Source organism: Neomonachus schauinslandi, chromosome 5, assembly GCF_002201575.2.
Source record: "Neomonachus schauinslandi chromosome 5, ASM220157v2, whole genome shotgun sequence".
Classification (NCBI taxonomy): domain Eukaryota; kingdom Metazoa; phylum Chordata; class Mammalia; order Carnivora; family Phocidae; genus Neomonachus; species Neomonachus schauinslandi.
The window spans coordinates 25559737-25578561 of record NC_058407.1 but is presented as its reverse complement, the minus strand read 5'-3'; the positions used below and the strand labels follow the sequence as shown (position 1 = coordinate 25578561).

At 35.0% G+C, this 18825-nt stretch overlaps 1 protein-coding gene across 4 annotated transcripts in view; it reads left to right on the top strand.

Annotated features, from left to right (window-relative positions):
* The window catches only part of VEZT (vezatin, adherens junctions transmembrane protein), a 63795-nt gene that overhangs the window by 37028 nt on the left and 7942 nt on the right, over positions 1-18825 (top strand). For 2 of the 4 annotated variants that reach the window (XM_021687530.1, XM_044914738.1), the window contains 5 exons: positions 1035-1310; positions 4045-4194; positions 8403-8550; positions 13086-13417; positions 16105-16298. In XM_021687530.1, the coding sequence (XP_021543205.1) occupies positions 1035-1310; positions 4045-4194; positions 8403-8550; positions 13086-13417; positions 16105-16298 (1100 nt within the window). The remainder of the gene's footprint in view (positions 1-1034; positions 1311-4044; positions 4195-8402; positions 8551-13085; positions 13418-16104; positions 16299-18825) is intronic. The other 2 variants (XM_044914736.1, XM_044914737.1) reach the window with 1 other exon arrangement.

The following is an 18825-nucleotide window of genomic DNA, read 5'->3' as shown; positions in this document are numbered from 1 at the left end:
TTTACAAATACAAGAATGCAAGGAACTGCTAGAAGGAACCAGGGTTTAAAGAATTTTACAGCTTTAACTCTCAAGTTTCCTTTAGGCACAGATGTGATTAAGCAACCCTGAGGCCTGTAAATACTTTTAGACTTTGCTATTAATGCATGAAAGTATATGATGAGATTTTGCTTTGATATTACCAGTATCATTTGAAAGTAAAGTATTCCAAGGGAAATTGGGACAGGTAAATATTTAGTAGGAAGCATTCTTATATGTGACTTTATAATTTGATTATAACTGTCTTCAGGTATTGTTGATTTTTTTTAGATATCCTCAGACACATCTCCCTATAGTCACCTCTTTCTTATATATATTTTTATCAAAGCCTTCATTGCTTAAAAGATGTATTTTAGTCTGTAGATTTGTAATTAACCTAGAGAAAAAAATTCATATATATTTTTACTTAAAGCATTGTAAAAGTACAAAGTTTGTGCATATTATGGGCTGTGGTAAGTATGTGTATTCCAGATTGATGATGATTATTTAAAATTAGTTGACTTTACTGAAACAATTACTCAAGTATATATTAGTTCTATTGGAAAAATACTTATATTTTCTTGAGATATTTGTTTCTGTGCAAATAATTAGTATCTGACTTTAGGAAGAGAACTCATAATATGACAATATTAAGATGTATTTTAATATTAAAAATAGTAAAAATTATTTTTACTTTTAAATTTATAAAATTGGATTTTAAACTCTACTTTGTTTTTAGGTTAGAAGAGTCCCTATCTTCAAAAAAAAAAAAAGAACCATTTCAGAAGATACCTATTACTTATGTCCTTTACCTAAACTTAGCTCACATTTTAATACCTAAGCACCATTGTTTATTTGCTAGATATTTTTAAACTATTTCACATTACTTGTTTAAATGTCATATTTTTTTAAGTCACACTTTACAAAGGAGCTAGCATTTATCTATTGTAGTAAACCTAAATTACACATCTTTCTCTAGTCTGATGGATATCATTTTCTTGGTTTCTCTGTTATAGGGATGTCTCAGTGCTGTTTGCCTTCATTAGTTTGCTCATTATGCTTCCCACTTGGTGGATTGTATCTTCCTGGCTGGTATGGGGAGTGATTCTGTTTATTTTTCTGATCGTAAAAGCTTTGAGATTATGGAGAACAGCCAAACTACAAGTAACTCTAAAAAAATACAATGTCCATTTAGAAGATACAGCAACAAATAGCCGAGCTTTTACTAACCTTGTGAGAAAAGCTTTACGTCTCATTCAAGAAACTGAAGTCATTTCCAGAGGATTTACACTGTGAGTTCATTTTTCATTTTATTTTTTTTAAATAATTCTTTTCTACTACATAGTTAAATTAGAATATTTATTACCTATTTTCATTTCTGTGTTGCAGTTATAGAAAAAAGTAGGTTTTTCTTAGGCACTTACTAAAGTCTCTTAACTGTGAAGGAACAAATACATTATATGCTGGATTTAATATGTAGTATGATTTTGCTTATCTACTTTGAGAAACCAAAGAGCTTTGAGAATTATGATTATTTCTGTGTTCTAATGTGATTATTTTATGAGATAATAGAGAGAGCCTAACATGGAACCTAGCATGCAAAGTTACCCAACAAATGTTTGCTTTCTTTACTCTCTGCCAGATGCTCTCTTTCCTCAGTTTAAATGATAGATGTATTGGACTTGAATTCATTTTGAAAAATTTTGCCATGCATTAATAATATTCATTAAGTAAATGTTAGCAGATATTATAGCACTAATACTCTCAGAGTATCATGCAAATAATGATGTTTCACATTCTCACAGGAAATTAAATATTCACCAGTCTAGTCTAGTCTTACTTAAATATTAAGCTACCGGATATATAGGATATTATTCTATTATTAAAAGGGTAGTTATATTTATTGAGCACCATTATGTTCCAAATACTGTGCTAGGTAATTTTGCATATAACCAAAAGCATGCAATTACACATGGTAAACAAATGTTCAGATTCATTCCACCTGACTCTTGAGCGTTTCCTGGTGCACTAGGCTGCCTGCTAACCACTAACAAATGACAGTTGTACTGTAGTGTATTTAACAATTTATTTAACTCCTATAACCTTTGTAATCTGTAGGCGGGAGAAAGCAAGTACATGGTGAAGAATAATTATTACTCTTAATTACTTATACCTGGAAAATCACGAAAAGGGAGAGCAGAAGAACCTTGGTAGTCAACTCGTTCTTCACTCTGCCGTGCTTATTAAGAATAACTTAAACAGTCCTGATGGAAAAGCTGTATGTGGAAAATCACGAAACAGGAAGTGGAAGAATCTCCAGTAGTCATCTCATTCTTCACTCTGTTGTGTTCTAGAACAGTGTTTAAACAATCTCGAGCCATGAGAGAGATTTTATAACTTCTCTTTCTGCTCAATTCAAAATGTCATAGTTCTCTGAATTTTTGTCATTCATATTGTAGTTAAAGTCTACTTGTTGGTAGAGCATAGCAAATATTAAGTTGTTTGAACATTCAGATTTTAAAAGTTAAAAACAACACTAAGTAATAACTCCTTTTCATTCTTGATTTGCACAGTATTTCATTTGAGAAGACTGACTGGTTAAGCAACGTGGCTCTGTGTCCAATTAATGCTTAGGCATGTATAGGGGATTCTGTGCTTTTTGTCATTTTTCAACTTACATTATGGAATTATGTATAGAATTGGCATGAAGAACTAAAATGGGCCAGCTAGACATGATTGACCTTTGGATTATGACTTCTATCCATTGACATGCAGGCAGGCTAAAGAAATGTTGGCAAAATTGTTTCACTTGTTTCCATCTAACTGGATAATGGATTGAAAAAATTATGAGGAATAATGAATCTTGAATCATAACTTTTTTAGAAATATTTTCATCTTTAAAACTGATTTATTAGTAAAATGAAACTCACACAATAATGCCATATATTGAAAACATACCCTCTTTTGTTCGCCTCAGTTTGTCCTTTCTAGCAAAGAATTTAACAATTCTTTGCCTCATTTTGTTATTTTAAAATAAGCCTGACAGTCCATTGTCCTCTGTTTTTTAAATAGATTTTTAATGCCTGAATATATTTTAGTTTGGTTTAATATTTTAAGAGTTTTGAGTTAGATGTTTTGCAAATTTGTGGTTATAGTGTAAGAAATTTATAAATTCTAATATTTTACTTTGTTACTGGTTAGGTGAAAAAACTATTATCCCGTAGCTGTGTAATATGTAATTATTTTTCATTTCATTTATAAAAGCATGATCTACTTCATTGTTGCAAATAGGTACTCCCCATTTCTCTTTTGGAAAGTGCCATGAAATGTGCTTCCTCTTGAATAGCTTTGAGAGTAGCTTTGCCACTACCTAGTAACCCTTCCTTTGCCTTTCTACTTGCATTCCCCTGTTGGCCACTGGTCCTGTTATCTCCCTGCGTCCCCTACTTCATTTTGAGTAGGTAAGTGCCAGTGGCAGCAGGTGGGTAAGTCATTCTACCCTACTTTTATGAATGTACAGAATGTATTTCTATAAAGTATTTGATTGTTCTGTACAAGTGACCAAAAGTATGATTGGTGAACATACATAAATGCGTATTAAGAATGTAAAAGTATTTGTACTTAAGGCTTTCATACTTATTATAGATTTGGGTTTTGACCACTGAATGTAAAGTAGTACCACTTTAGTATATTTAAGCAAGTAGAATGTCTATATCAAAAAATTGCAATGTCTTACATAAGTATTCCTTACCTTTCTACTATATTTTGAATAAAATGTATTGTTTCCCCATATCAAAAGAAGCCTTTACTCTCCGAGATTTTAATTTTTCATTTGTCTTTTTTTTTTTGGTGACAGTATATGTATCTGGGAAATGGCTATGTGTGGGACCTGAGTTGGGATATTTACAATCATTTTCTATAAAAACCACGATAAAGGATTTTTTTTCTAAGTTTAATAGAATTGTGGATTTAGGAAACAAAAACTTTAGGACACCGGTACAGTTGTATCACATTTTACTTTTCAAGTTTGCTTGACAGGGTCAGTGCTGCTTGCCCATTTAATAAAGCTGGACAGCATCCCAGTCAGCATCTCATCGGTCTTCGGAAAGCTGTCTACAGAACTGTAAGAGCCAACTTCCAAGCAGCAAGGCTAGCTACCCTATATATGCTGAAAAAATATCCTTTTCTGTCTATATGTAAGAATAAATACGCTTCCAGAGTCATGAATATAGATAGTATAGTTACATCCTGTAAAAGTTAAGTGTAAACTGAGATCGTCTATTTTGAAGCTAATTTCCATCGTCACTCCTATTTTAAAATTGGAAATGCATTCTGGGGGGAATAACAATACCAGACAGGAAGAAGGTTTTTCTGTTCTCGTGTGGCTCAGTTTCAACAAGGAAAAAACTCAAAGGCCCTCCCATTACTGGTCCAAAGAATAAAGTCAGAAGAATCTGGCTTTTCTAGGTCTGACATTTTTAAAAGCTACTGGACCTGGCAAATTTGCGTCATGACATGGAAATAAACTGGTAACAGGAAATCCTTCCCCTTTCAAAAAACAGAGGCTCTCAAGTCAGATTGGCTAAGTTTACATTTTAGCTGTATCCGTTACTGCCTAGGTGACCGTAAGCAAGTTTCTTAACTTTCTGTACCTTGCTTTATTCATTTTAAAAATGGCAATAACAACATACTCTTCCTGACTGTGTTTTTGTTGACATCAAATGAGTTAGTGCATCTAAAGTGCTTAGACAGTGTCTTGTGTATAATAAACACTCAGAGACTGCATGACAGTAAGTCTGTCACTTCACTTTACTACATCAGGAAATTAGTTCTGTTAATCAGGAAATAAAGGTGTATAGGATCTTTATTTCAGTTCAGATTCATAGATCATTTAAATTATGAGTAAATGAAATGCAAATACACTACTTGTACCTTCAGTATTTTGGGTACTATAGCACTGATAAATATAATGCTGGAAGTTTACAGAGTGCTTTATCATATCTTTATATATACTTTTCCAAGTAGATCTTTTTGTCTCCATTTTAGTAGGAAAACTAAATAAACTCTCTACTTTCTGTGATTTGCTTGGTGTTACATAACTTGTAAGAGGTGAAGTTGTGTCTTTTTTTTTTTTTTAAGATTTTTTATTTATTTATTTGACAGAGAGATAGAGAGAGAGCACAGATAGGCAGAGTGGCAGGCAGAGGGAGAAGCAGCCTCCCCGCTGAGCAGAGAGCCCGATGCGGGGCTCGATCCCAGGACCCTGGGATCATGACCTGAGCTGAAGGCAGACGCTTAACCGACTGAGCCACCCAGGCGCCCCTGTGAAGTTGTGTCTTGACTATAGGACTTAATGACTTGAAATCTTTCTATGTATATATTTTTAACTGTACCAGCTGTTCTTTGGAAATTGAAAGCATTTTAATTTTAGTCATGAACTTGTCCATTCAGTTCCCCCTCTGCCTAAATACCTGCCTGCTATGTGTTACAAAGATAGAGTAAAAACTTGTATGACCTACTTTTAAAGACTTTTGAGTATTTTCAATAGATAAACCGGTTTTCAGAATACAATATAAGTGCCCAGGGTGCCTTCCAGCATAGCAGGACAATGTACTTGGCCGGTAGGGTCAGAGAATGCTTTCGAGGAGTTAACCTTGCGGATAATAAGAGTCTGCATTCCAAGTAGAATGAAGCAAAGATATGGAAAGAAATAAAGGTATGGTAGTATGGCATGTGCACTTCAAGGAGTTACTCATTCAGTAAATATTTATTGAGAATAAACTCAGTGCCAAGCAGTATGCCAGCCACTGGATTTATGGTGGTATACATAACAGACACGGTACTTAGAGTTTAGTGAGGGGTAAGGGAGTGAAAAGGGATAGCCTAACAATGATTGCAAATTTATGAGTTTCTTGTGCCAGTCACTTTTCTGGGTAATAGGAACCTAGCAGTGAACAAGAAAGATAAGATCCTTGTCCTCATGGCTCTTACCTTCTAGTGGATGAGATAATGAATAAAAAGTGAACACATGAGCTTTTCACATATCTGTTACAAAGTAAAAAACTCCAGCAGAGGAGGATAGAGAGTGATTGGTGGGTTAAGGCTTTTGATCGGATCATAGGGGAAGGCCTCCTTGAGGCCTTTAAATTGACATTTGAGTGAGGAGAAAGATCATGTTGCAGTTTGATGAACCAGGGAGTATAAAGATCTGTGGCAGGAGTTATTTTAGCATGAGTGGAGTATAGCAAGAGGGCCATCATGACTAGAGCACAGTATGTTGGGAGTTGGGGTATGAGATGAGATTCAGAGGTAGGCAGGGACCAGAACATATTTACCACACAAAAAACCTTAGGGAATTAAAATAAAAAAGAATCCACCAACTATTTCTTTGAAAAGACCAATAAGTATAAGCCCTCACATGCCTGATCGAAGTAAAAAGAGTAGAAATATACAAAATTAGTAATGGGAATAGAGCTGTAACCATAGATATGGAAGAAATTGAGATAAGTATAAGGAGATAATTTATACAGCTTTGTGGCAGCAACTTTGAAAATGTAGAAGGAAATGGGTAATTTCTTATCAAAATACAAATCTTCGAAACTGACCTAGGAAGAATTAAAAAACTTAAAGAGATTAGGTATGTGATAAAAAATACTCCATTTAAAAAAGAACACAACTGGTTATATGTAAACAATGGAAAATTTGCAGCTATAAAAAAGTGATAAAGTTCTTGATGCATGATATCCAAATCATGTTGTTGAAAAAAATGAAGTGTACAGAGCATTATTTACACTATGCTTCCATTTGTGCATAACAGGGATTGTATATATATATACGTGTGTATATGTGTGAGATTATATGTATATGGGAGATATATATGAGGGAATAAATGTGTGTGTGCATGTGTACATATATATACATATCCCCACATACACATTTATATTTGGATTTGCTTTTATGTATGCATGTATGCATAAAGTATCTTGAAAGATGCATAAGAATATCTTGAGGGATACTAATAACTGATTACTTTTGCCTTTGCCTAGGGGAATGAGGTGGCTAAGGGACAGGGGTAGGAAGTAGTTTTTACTGTACCTCTTAATACCTTATGAATTTTTTATACCATACGAATTTTTAATCCTGTGAATATATTACATGTTCAAAAACTAAATGAATAAAAGAAATTTTAACTATCAGGTCCAGATGGTTTTATAGTTTTTCAAAAAACTATTTAGACCATAGAACAGGTTAGAAAGCCTCCCCTACATCATTTTATTTATGAAGATTCTATAATTGCAGTACCAAAACACAAATTACAAAGAATTAAAACTAGACCAAACTACCAGATGGAGATACAAAATACTTAAATAGAATATTTATAGATTTACTATAGCACTATATTAAAATATTGTTCTATGTATGACTAGATAAGAGTATGCTGGAAATATAAAAATAGTTCAGTATCAAGAATTGTATGCGTATAATTCTTTACAAAAACTGTTGAAGGTGGGGTACCTGGGTGGCTCAGTCAGTTAAGCATCTGACTCTTGATTTCGGCTCAGGTCATGATCTCAGGATTGTGAGATCAAGCCCCACATCAGGCTCCATGCTGGGCGTCGAGCCTTGGAGCCTACTAAAGAATCTCTTTCTCCCTCTGTGCCTCCCCCTCCCCTTACATTAAAAAACAAAACAAAAACTGTTGAAGGGGGGAAAAAAATCACATAGTAAATTGATAGATGCCCATGAGGAAGAGGAAAGCAGAACCAGAACAATAGTCTGTGTCGAACTACAGGGGTAGAACAGGCTTAGTGCTAATGATGTTCTGCAGTGTTCACACTGGGAGGAAGAGAGGTGTCTTTACTGTAGTATACTGAGCCATGATACAATAAAGTACATAATACAGGTTCAAAAGGTACTTGTCAAAAATAACTAAGTTAGTACTTTAGCACTTGTGAAGAATTGAACTTTTAATTCTTTAGATAGATATAAAGATACTTTAGTCAAGTATCCTGTAAGATACCTGAGGTATGTTAATACAGTAGTTTTTTTTTTTAAAGATTTTATTTATTTATTTGACAGAGAGAGAGACAGTGAGAGAGGGAACACAAGCAGGGGGAGTGGGAGAGGGAGAAGCAGGCTTCCCGCTGAGCAGGACCCTGGGATCCTGACCTGAGCCGGAGGCAGACGCTTAACGACTGAGCCACCCAGGCGCCCCAATATAGAAAATTTTAAGATGGGTTTTGTGTTGTTTTTTTTAATGGACATTCATCACCTCCAGTCAAAGTTCAGAATAAAGACTAGTAAAGGTAATTTTGGATGGTTTCACTGTACCCTTTATACTTTTTAATGAAAAGGCTTTGTTGATTGCCTTAACCTAATTTAACCTACCCCCTGAACTCTGAGAGTGACAATGTAACCAACTACATCTGTGTGGTGCCTTTTAAGGAGCTGGGCCTGGGACTTAGTGAAGAGCATATTTCAGAAGAAGAAGCACATAACCTCACAAATGGTTTCAGCCTCCCTGCTTTGAAGGTAATCTGTGTAACGAAAGGGCTGAACAAAAGATAGATGCACTTGGATTGTGCCTGTGCTATATGAATGTAAATGGTCCACCTGTTCCTTTTTATTGTTTGCTGAATACCATCATTATAATAGCCTTCCTGATGTTTGCGAAGCTATCTTTAAAAGTTGAGAGCATCATAAAGATTGGACGAGGAGATCCTTAAATTTTGATATCAAAAATACTTAAAATTCTTACTATAAGAATTTCTTGCCTTAAATCAGAGTTTATAGATAAGTGAATTTACATTAATAGAAAACCAATATGAGTGATTTTATGACTATTTGTTTTAACAAACTTGGATAAAGAACTTATAAGATCGATATCTTTCCTTGGAAGATCTGCATAAAAGGATATATTTGACTATATAAGAATTAAACTTCTAAATGAAAAAAATTGCAGTGATTTTTTTAAAAAGGTAGATATAATTCTCTCTACATAAAGAGCACTAAGGTATGTAAAACCTAGACAAGATACATCAGGTGCATGGACTGGCTGCACAAAGGAAGGAATAGAAATGGCCAATAAATATGATAAAGCTTTCAATCTCATTAGTAGTAAGTAGACATTTTGCCAAGGATATTGAAAGTTGATAATATTCATTATCTATGAGCAGAGAGACCTCACACTAATAATGAAAGTACAAATTAGTTCACTTTAGCAGTTAATACCAATCTTCAGAAAGGAATGTACTCTGCAGTAATCTTAAGCTTAAAGATTTATCTGAGTAATCAAAATATACGCAGTATGTTCATGATATTCCTACAACAACAAATACTGGAAACAAAAGTTCAGTAATAATAAGATTGATAATGATTTATGGTACATTCTTTGGAACGAGTGGTAGAAAAATTGTAAGATAAAAAAAACAAAATAAAGCAAGTTACAAAAACCATGTGTTTGGTGAGATTCTGGTAGTGGTTTTAAATAGTCAATCTGAGTGTCTTTGGATTCTATTTCAGTATTTAGCAAACTCCACTTAGATATTTTAGTTTCTAATCTTCAAAACTTTACTTGATACCATGAAAACCAGTGCAAGTGTAGTTGACAGCATACACACCAAGATCCAGTTAGTTCTGAGACTGCATCAGTCTCTACATCCTTAGAATTTTCAGATTCACATAAATGTTCTAATTCTTTGGGGGCTTTTTTTTTTCCTTTACTATTACTTGAAATTTGCCTTGACTTATTCTTACCCTCTTTCTAACCCATTTCAATAAGTGGCAGCACGCAACTTATTAAGCTAGAAACCTGGATACCAGCCTTCTTATCTGTCTTTTTATCCCTTGTATCCAGTCTGTCAGTAGATTCTTGTGTCTGTTTAACCTGGAAAATGTTTAAACCCATCCATTCTATATCCCTGTCTACCATCTTCATTCTAGCCCTCATCATTTCTTACCTAGGCTGCTGCAGTAATTTTCTTATTGGTTTCCTTGGTTCCCTAAAGTTGTTCAGAATTCAATTTAACATAGGGGTGCCTGGGTGGCTCAGTCAGTTAAGCGTCTGATTTCAGCTCAGGTCATGATCTCGGGGTCCTGGGATTGAGCCCCATGTTGGGCTCCATGCTCAGTGGGGAGTCTGCTTCTGCCTCTCCCTCCACCCCCCCCACTAATGCTCATTTTCTCTCAAATAAATAAAATGTTTTTTTTAAAAAATGCAATTTGACATACAAGGAGCCTTAAAAATCATGTGCTTTGAATCAGTAATTGCACTTCTGCAAAAGATGCTAGTTGTAGCTAAATCCTTTTTGTTCACCGAAGTTGTTTTATAAATCAGACTATAGTTCTTTGACTTTTGCTTTATCTTGACACATAAGTAATCTATAACCAAACTCAATGATTGTATTATTACCAGGAGTATCAGCCTCTGCAAGAAGCTTTATCTTGAAGTCCACAGAGTTTATAAACCACTGAAAACCTCTATAATATTCAAAAACTATGTTTTGCCACCTTGTATAGTTGCCATTGTACCCAGATAAAGAATTTAAAAATGGACTTTGTGAGTTAAATTTTAAAGGAAATTTTAAGTTAAATTTTAAGTTAAAAGCAAGTTAAATTTAAAGGAAATTTCTGTCTCTAAAGAGCAACACTAATTAATTTTTTTTAAATGTTGTGAAAGATGGTTTACAAATAAATCAGCACCTTTGTTTTCTTTTGTAATTTTCTTTGTGACCTATAAAGAAAATATCCTTTGGATTTAGATTTTATTGTTCACATATCTCCTCTCAGGAAAACTTAGCAAGTGCTGCACCTTTGGAAAGAAAAGCTACCTCCTCATTGTGCCCTGAGGGGGATGTATATAAAATATTTAGTATAAAGTCCTTGTCTCTCTTTTTCTTTGTTCAAATTTTTAACTAGTTTTTTCATCATTATAAAATAGTATGTTTCCTGCTTTAAAAAATAAATCCACATTCTGTGAAAATGCTTTAAATCAAAATTTCCTATTTGCCCATAAGCTATGGTTATCCTGTCATCCAGAGCCACTTCCCTATCCAAACAACAAATGGGAAAAAATGCATATTTCTTAGTTTTGGTTTAACTGGAGAATATGGCAATGATTCAATAGTCTTTTTAAAAGTGGTGATAAGCTGTGCCGACTTGATTCTTTCAGTTGCTGTGACCCAAAACTCTGGAATCATCTTTGGTAACACTTTTTCTCTCATAAACAATCCATCAAGAGATTCTTTTGGTTCTAGTTACATGGTATATCCAGAGTCTCACTACTGCTCACCTCTTAACCACTAACCACTGGGGTACAAGCTACCATTAACTCCCACCTGGATTATTGTAGTATCCTTCTGACTGGAGCATAACTGAGATCATATAACTCTTCTGCTTAGAACCCTTCAGTGGCTCCCCACTTTTCTTAGAGTAAAAGCCAGTTATTTCAGGGACTTCATTGCTTACCATGCTGTCCCTTACTTATTGTACCCAGCCACCCTGACCTTGCTCTTCTTCACATGTCCCAAGTACTATATAGTCTGACTACAGGACTTTGTACGTGAATCTACTGCTCCCTGTGACTCTTTTCCCTGATGATAGTCCCATGGCTCAGTTCCTTCAGATGACACTTTTTTTTTTTTAAAGATTTTATTTATTTATTTGACAGAGAGAGACACAGCGAGAGAGGGAACACAAGCAGGGGGAGTGCGAGAGGGAGAAGCGGGCTTCCCGCCGAGCAGGGAGCCCGATGCGGGGCTCGGTCCCAGGACCCTGGGATCATGACCTGAGCTGAAGGCAGACGCTTAACCGACTGAGCCACCCACGCACCCCCAGATGACACTTTTAGAGACCTTCCTGGCCATCCCATCTTTCCCTCCTTCTGCCTCTCTCTCCCTTTTCCTCCCCCCATGTATACATACATAAACACACATTCGCTATTCCCCTTCTCTGTTGTATTTTTTCCCATAGTTCATCAGCCAAGAAACTATCTTACTTGTTAGAATCTTTTGCTCCCCCTGCCAACTGAATGTAAGTTCCATCAAGAAAGGGATTTTTTTTTTTTTCATTTTTGTTGTCTGTTGTATTACCAGCACCTAGAACAGTGCCTGGCATATCCAGGTGCTCAAGAATATGCTGAATGATCAAATAAAGGACCGTAAAGAAAATCATTGTGGTCACAAATTTTAATGGTTAAATAATAAGACTTGCGAGGTAAGCTGTTTATATAAATTCAAGAATTCCTAGACAGTGTGTCTTCAGCAGTTTAGAAATTTGACCTACCTCAGTTTAAAAAAATAAGTTAATAGTAAGAGAGGTTTATATTAAATTATCTTAATTCATCATTTGTATAACTTAAAGTTCATTTAATAAAGCGATCTAAGTAATGTCCTCTTTCATTGTTGTGAAAAATTATCTTTTTGTTGTCTGCTCTTACTCATATTAGATTGCTTCCTCATGTATTTGTTTATTTGTGGGATGTTGTCCTCATGTCCTCATGTTGAACAGGACTACATCTGGAGAAATCCTTTGTTGATTCAGGGTGTACCTCTCAAGAATGGGTTTTGCAGTTTCTCGTGCCAGACATCCCCTACTCTGGACTGATTTTTATGTTATTTCTTAGCTATTTCCTAGGCCAAAATAATGGTATAATTTTGAACGATAAATTCTGGATGCATCACTGACTCATTTCTTTAGACTTCTATAGGTCCATTATTCCTACTGTCTTCTTTTCTACTTTGTGTAAAATTTTTAAGTAATTCATCAAGGAATATTCACTTCTAATAGATGTATCTCGTTATCAACACTTTTTTTCTGGGATAGAACTGTTCTAAAGTATATACCGGTATTACGTGCTATATTCGTATTAGGAGTTCTCACATGCCATGACTACATAATTTGATCTAACATTCTTGGCTAATCTTCAGGATTAGTTCAAGCTCAGCTATATTCATTACTTAGGATAAAGTAAGAAATTTAACCAGAAGTTAAGATGAACAAATTTGTAGTTTGTTTTGAATTTTGACCTTTTTTTTTTTTTAATTGATGTAGTCCCTTTTTCTTTTTAGGTTTTGTTTCAACTCTGGGTGGCACAGAGTTCAGAGTTCTTCAGACGGTTAGCCCTATTACTTTCTACAGCTAATTCACCTCCTGGGCCCTTACTTACTCCAGCACTTTTGCCTCATCGTATTTTATCTGATGTGACTCAAGGTCTACCTCATGCTCATTCTGCCTGCTTGGAAGAGCTTAAGCGCAGCTATGAGTTTTATCGGTATTTTGAAACTCAGCACCAGTCAGTACCCCAGCGTTTATCCAAAACTCAACAGAAGTCAAGAGAACTGAATAACGTTCACACAGCAGTACGCAGCTTGCAGCTCCATCTGAAAGCATTACTGAATGAGTAAGTTTAGAAGCCAAATAAGAAAATGTCCCCATGATTAGCAAGCTTCATTCTTGTGCCATTGTGGTTGTTGGCTTATATCCTAGCTAGAAAGAAGCAAAATTGAGACATGCAGCATGAAGAATGGTTTATAACTATGAATGTAGCAGAGAAAGAATGATTTGTAGGTACTATAATTTGGGGGAATCATTTATAGTTTTCACTTTGTCTGATTTCAACAGAAAACCTAGAAAGGACAAAAGCAGGTGTTCATTCTGTTTGAGAGCTAAAATGGAGATGTTTACAAAGATTGAGCTTTTTTTAACGCTCTTTAAGTAGGGCTCTTAAACTGGACCCTGCAATCTGAGAAAAAGATCTGTCAGCACTGGAACAGTAAGTTATAAGAGGTATTATTATATATAGTTGAAGAATAATATATTACAATTTTTAAAAATAAATTAAAGTAGATTTGGACATTTTCTGAGCCAGAGGACAAACTTTTTGGCCCAAGTTGAATATTAAAGTGCAGGGTCCATAGTTTATATTTGTTTATCTTCTACTTTGCATGGTATATATTTTTTAAAGATTTTATTTGTTTGACAGAGAGACAAAGCGAGAGAAGGAACACAAGCAGGGGGAGTGGGAGAGGGAGAAGCAGGCTTCCTGCTGAGCAGGGAGCCCGATGCGGGGCTCAATGCCAAGACCCTGGGATCATGACCCGAGCCGAAGGCAGACGCTTAATAACTGAGCCACCCAGGCACCCCTACTTTGCATGGTATTATTGGTACTCTGCCTTGGTCAAATGTAGCATCCAGTCATTCCAGTGACATTTTTCTGTAACAGATACTTGTAGTATAGGACTGGATCAAATGAATGGTTGGGTTCATATTATGTTGGTAATCAGGAAGGTCATGGGAATTTAATGAGTTGATAAGATTGTAGTTAATGTACCTGACCCTGGATACCAGGCAAAAAGTAGAAGGGGGAGGTCAGGACTCAGTTTTGTTAGATAAAAACAAACAAACAACAAAAACAGGTCAAAAACATTTGACGTCTCAGTAAAATCAAAGGGCTAGTTCACTGGAGTAAGGAAGAATATGATGAACAAGAATAAGAAATTAAGGTGAGAAAGACATTTTGAGAAAATCAGTTTTTACCCATATGTCTGAGGTATAAAAGGCAGCTATAAAGGTTAGGGCATAGGGGGAAATTAAGAAACTGTGAGGCAGGGATGTTCCAGTGGTCTCTAGCAGCTGTTCTAAGAAAGCAGATGAATGAATGCTAACTGGACTCAGTCCTATCTCCCACAAGGACTACAGAAGATAAGGCAATCTCTACTTGAGGGGACAACAAAGGTTGGATATATGTCAGAGAAAACATTTTAGTGGAAAGGTTGTATTGGGCAAAGCCAGAGTCTCTAAAGAATTAATTTTTGGCAATAGAATCAGAACTATACAGGACTTAATAGAATGCATTAGAGTTAGGGAAGATGGCTCAGGGAGAAAGAGGCTAAACTGGATGGACATGAAAAAGAGGGGCTTTGTACCTTGGCAGAGACTGTGGATTATGCATGGGAAGGATGTTTAAAAATGACATATTCTATATATGGTACTAAATGTCATCTTTCAAACAGAGTATACCAGTCACAAGCCATATCTGATTTACTCTATAGCAGCGCTTCTCACTAAGTGTTATCTAAACATTCGTTTTGTTTCACTCCTCCTCCTCACTTGTCCCCTTTGTTCTTCCCAGTTTTGTACACTAGAGCATTAACCCTTCTACTCTTCTCTCTGCCTCTAGAGTGCTGACTACTAAAGTAATGTTTCTGAGGCATATATTTGCTTTCTCACTTAACCAAAAATCTTCACTGGTTTCAGAGTGTAGCAGCATGGACTACAGTCTGTCTAAAACATTCTGTTGAAAGGATTTGCTATAACCTGATTATAGTCTGCCTTTCTGTCTTTATTTCTCATTCCTTTCTTTCAGTCCAAAGACACTGCATAAATGCCTTTTCCCATGTACCATTTAGAATGACCTTCCTCATCTTTTGTACGTGTTCAGATTTTATCCATCCTTCAGTGCTTCCTCAAAAGTACCTCTTCCTTAGCTGTTCCCTGTCTTTACCCATAGCTGGTAGCAATTTTCTCCTCTTCTGAATTCTTACAACACGGTCTTTATCTTTCTGTGGTATTACACTTTTGTGCTTCTATCCAGCCCGAACGTGGAGCCTACCAGCTGTCTAACTCTGGGCACGTTTCTTGAACTCTCTGGACCCAATTGCTCATCTGTAAAGTGGAAATAAAATGTTAGAACTTTTTATGGTATTATATTATATTTACATATATATGCCTAATGTCCCTGATTCAGTTATGTTTCCTATTAAGTATGAAATGAGCTTAATTTATCCTTTCAGTTCATAAATGCCTCATATATGTAAAAGAAATATTGTTGAATAAATAGGTGATATCCTTTATAAGCTTTTGAAAACATTGTGGTAAAATGCACTTAACATTAATTTACCATTTAGCCATTTTTAGGCATACAGTTCAGGGGCATTAGGTACATATACTTTGTTGTGCAACCATCACCACTTTCCATCTCCAGAACTCTTTTCATTTTATAAGCTTATTTCTTAAATAAGCCTTATGAATTATAAATTTTCTATTTAATATTTTAGAAATCTGTTTCTGTTTTTCTTTACTACTTAGGGTAATAATTCTTGAAGATGAACTTGAAAAGCTTGTTTGTACTAAAGAAACACAAGAACTAGTATCAGAATCTTATCAAATCCTAGAACAGAAGTTGAAGTTGATTCAGCCCCATGTTCAGGCAAGCAACAATTGTTGGGAAGAGGCCATTTCTCAAGTGGACCGACTGCTCCGAAGAAACACAGATATAAAAGGTACCAATAAGAGCTTTCCTTCATACACATTTATCAGACATGCTTACTGTCCTCCAGTAAGATTTTGTTAGGTAGGTTTCTTATCTCTATGATGTAAGTGACTTGACAAAACTTCTTAGTTTACTAAAAGAAAAGTTGAACTTAAACATACAAATTGGCACTGAATATAAAGTCTGGCTCTTATTTTGTAAACAATAAATGAATATGATTTGAAAGTTCTCTGAATCCTATACCTCCTTTTTAAAAAACTTAATGAAGGGGTAGATTTTAAAAAGTCTTATTCCATTACTAGAACTTCCAGAGAAACTCTTTTCCAGTTAGTGTAATAATGAGTTTGATAGCTATAGGCCAGAAATTGAGTCTTGCTTGTAAGGTAGACTACGTCAGGCGTTCACGAATAGTATACCAGCGCTATAATAGGGCAGCACTGTGTATTTGTTACTAAGGGTCTAAAATGTGTTAAGTGCCATTATGTAATGGTGACATCGGAATGCCTTGTATTGCTGGGCAAAAGGGCAATCTTGAAATTTTCCACAAAACCATTTTCATTTGACCCAGATTTTATATTAGTTTTTACTAGTACATTTCACTAAATCATTGTAAATATTTGGCATATTGATTTTTAAATTTGTGCTACAATCCAATACCATGTTTATCCCTTGGACCTTTATGATAATCAGATTTATGTAGAAATTGTATTGCTGCCAAAGATGATGAATGCTTTATCACCCTGTTAGTCATTGTTTTATTTACAGCTAGATCTGTAATACTTTAATGTGTTTAAGAAGCTGAATAAGTCTTTATATAGTGAAAGTTAACTTTCTTCAAAGGAAATGTTAACATGCTAATCACGGATACATCACCAATAGATCGTTTACATCTAAAATGTAAATGGCGAGTAATTTTTTTCTTCAAAGGGTAAATTTGCCAAGGATTTTTAATATATGCAAACATTTATGCATGTTTAACTTTTTGATATGACTTAAGTCTAGAGCTTTTTCTTTTTTTTAAGGCTTTTGGGGGTGGCTTTTTTTCAAGTTTTTATTTAATTCCAGTTAGTTAACATACAGTGTAATATTAGTTTCTTGAGTACATTTTCTTTAAATGAAAACACTCAGAAGACGACTAGGTGTTTAGAGATGCATCCCATTTATTCCTCCCCTTAGCATACTCTGAGATGTTGAATTTTAGTCACTTACACATGATTGTTAAAACTGTCTCCAAAACACTGGGCAGGTGATAAGCCATGATGTTCTGCATATGTGGCTTTTGCTTATAAGTGATAATGGTACAAATTAAGATATAAGTCATTTGCAAACTTTCCTCACTAAATTGCTCATAGTGGCCATGGCTGTGTAACTTTGAATAAAATGTTTGTATGATTTTTTTTAAGAAGCAGGTGTTTTAGTAGGTGTTAGCTCTTTTTAGGTTATTTCAAAACTACAGAAATATCATAAGAATAGTTCAAAGTACCCTTCTTTACCCATATTCCTCACTTGACATTTTACCACATTTGCCTTACCTCTCTGTGTATCTGTCTATAAATTCTTTTGGCAATATTATTCTGAACGATTTGAGAGTAAGATGCAGACATGAGACCCTATTTCCCCTAAAATCTTCTGTTTGCATTTTTGAAAATGGACATTCTCCTACATACCTACAATATACATCAAAATCAGGATGAGCACTGGTACAATATTGCTCTCTAATCCACAGATCCCATTCTAATTTCACTGATTGATCCAACAGTAATTTTATATGCCCAGATCCAGATCACACATGGCATTTAGCTTTTATGTTCTTTATTCTACTTTAGCCTTTCTCGTGTTTCACGATAAGCATTTTATTAAAAAAAAAAACCCTGAGGTTATATTAAGTTTTTTGCCACTATTAAGCGTATATGTTCCATATGTCCCGCTAGTATCATTTCAGATATTTACTCAAGAGATATAAAAATGTAATGTTCACTTGAAAACCTGTAAACAAATGTTTATATTGGCTTTATTCGTAATCACTACCAACTAGAAGCAGTCCAAGTGTCCTTCAGCTGATGAGTAGATAAACTGTTATATCCATCCACATGGAATACTACTCAGCAATAAGAAAGAAAGAAACTACTGATACATCATTAAGATGGAAGAATCTCTAATGCATTGTGTTAATCAAAAGAAGCCAGACTCAAATACTGCATAGTCTTATGATTCCATTGAAATGACATTCTTAAAACAGTATAATTTAATAGGAACAGCAGACATACCAGTGGTTTCTAGGAGTTGGATATGGAGGGAGGAATAGGTTATAAAGAGGCAGCATAAGTAAGTGTTTTGAGGTGATGGAGCTGTTCTGTATCTTGGTTGTATCTATATCTTGGTTGTGGTGGTTATATGACTCTAATTTGTCTAACCTCATAAAATTAGATACCAAAAAGAGTGAATTTTCTAAGTAAGTAAAATCAAATAGCTTAAAATGTTTTCACCCACTAGTTTTAGCATCCACCCGGTTAGTAGTTCTTGCTTGAATTAGGTAT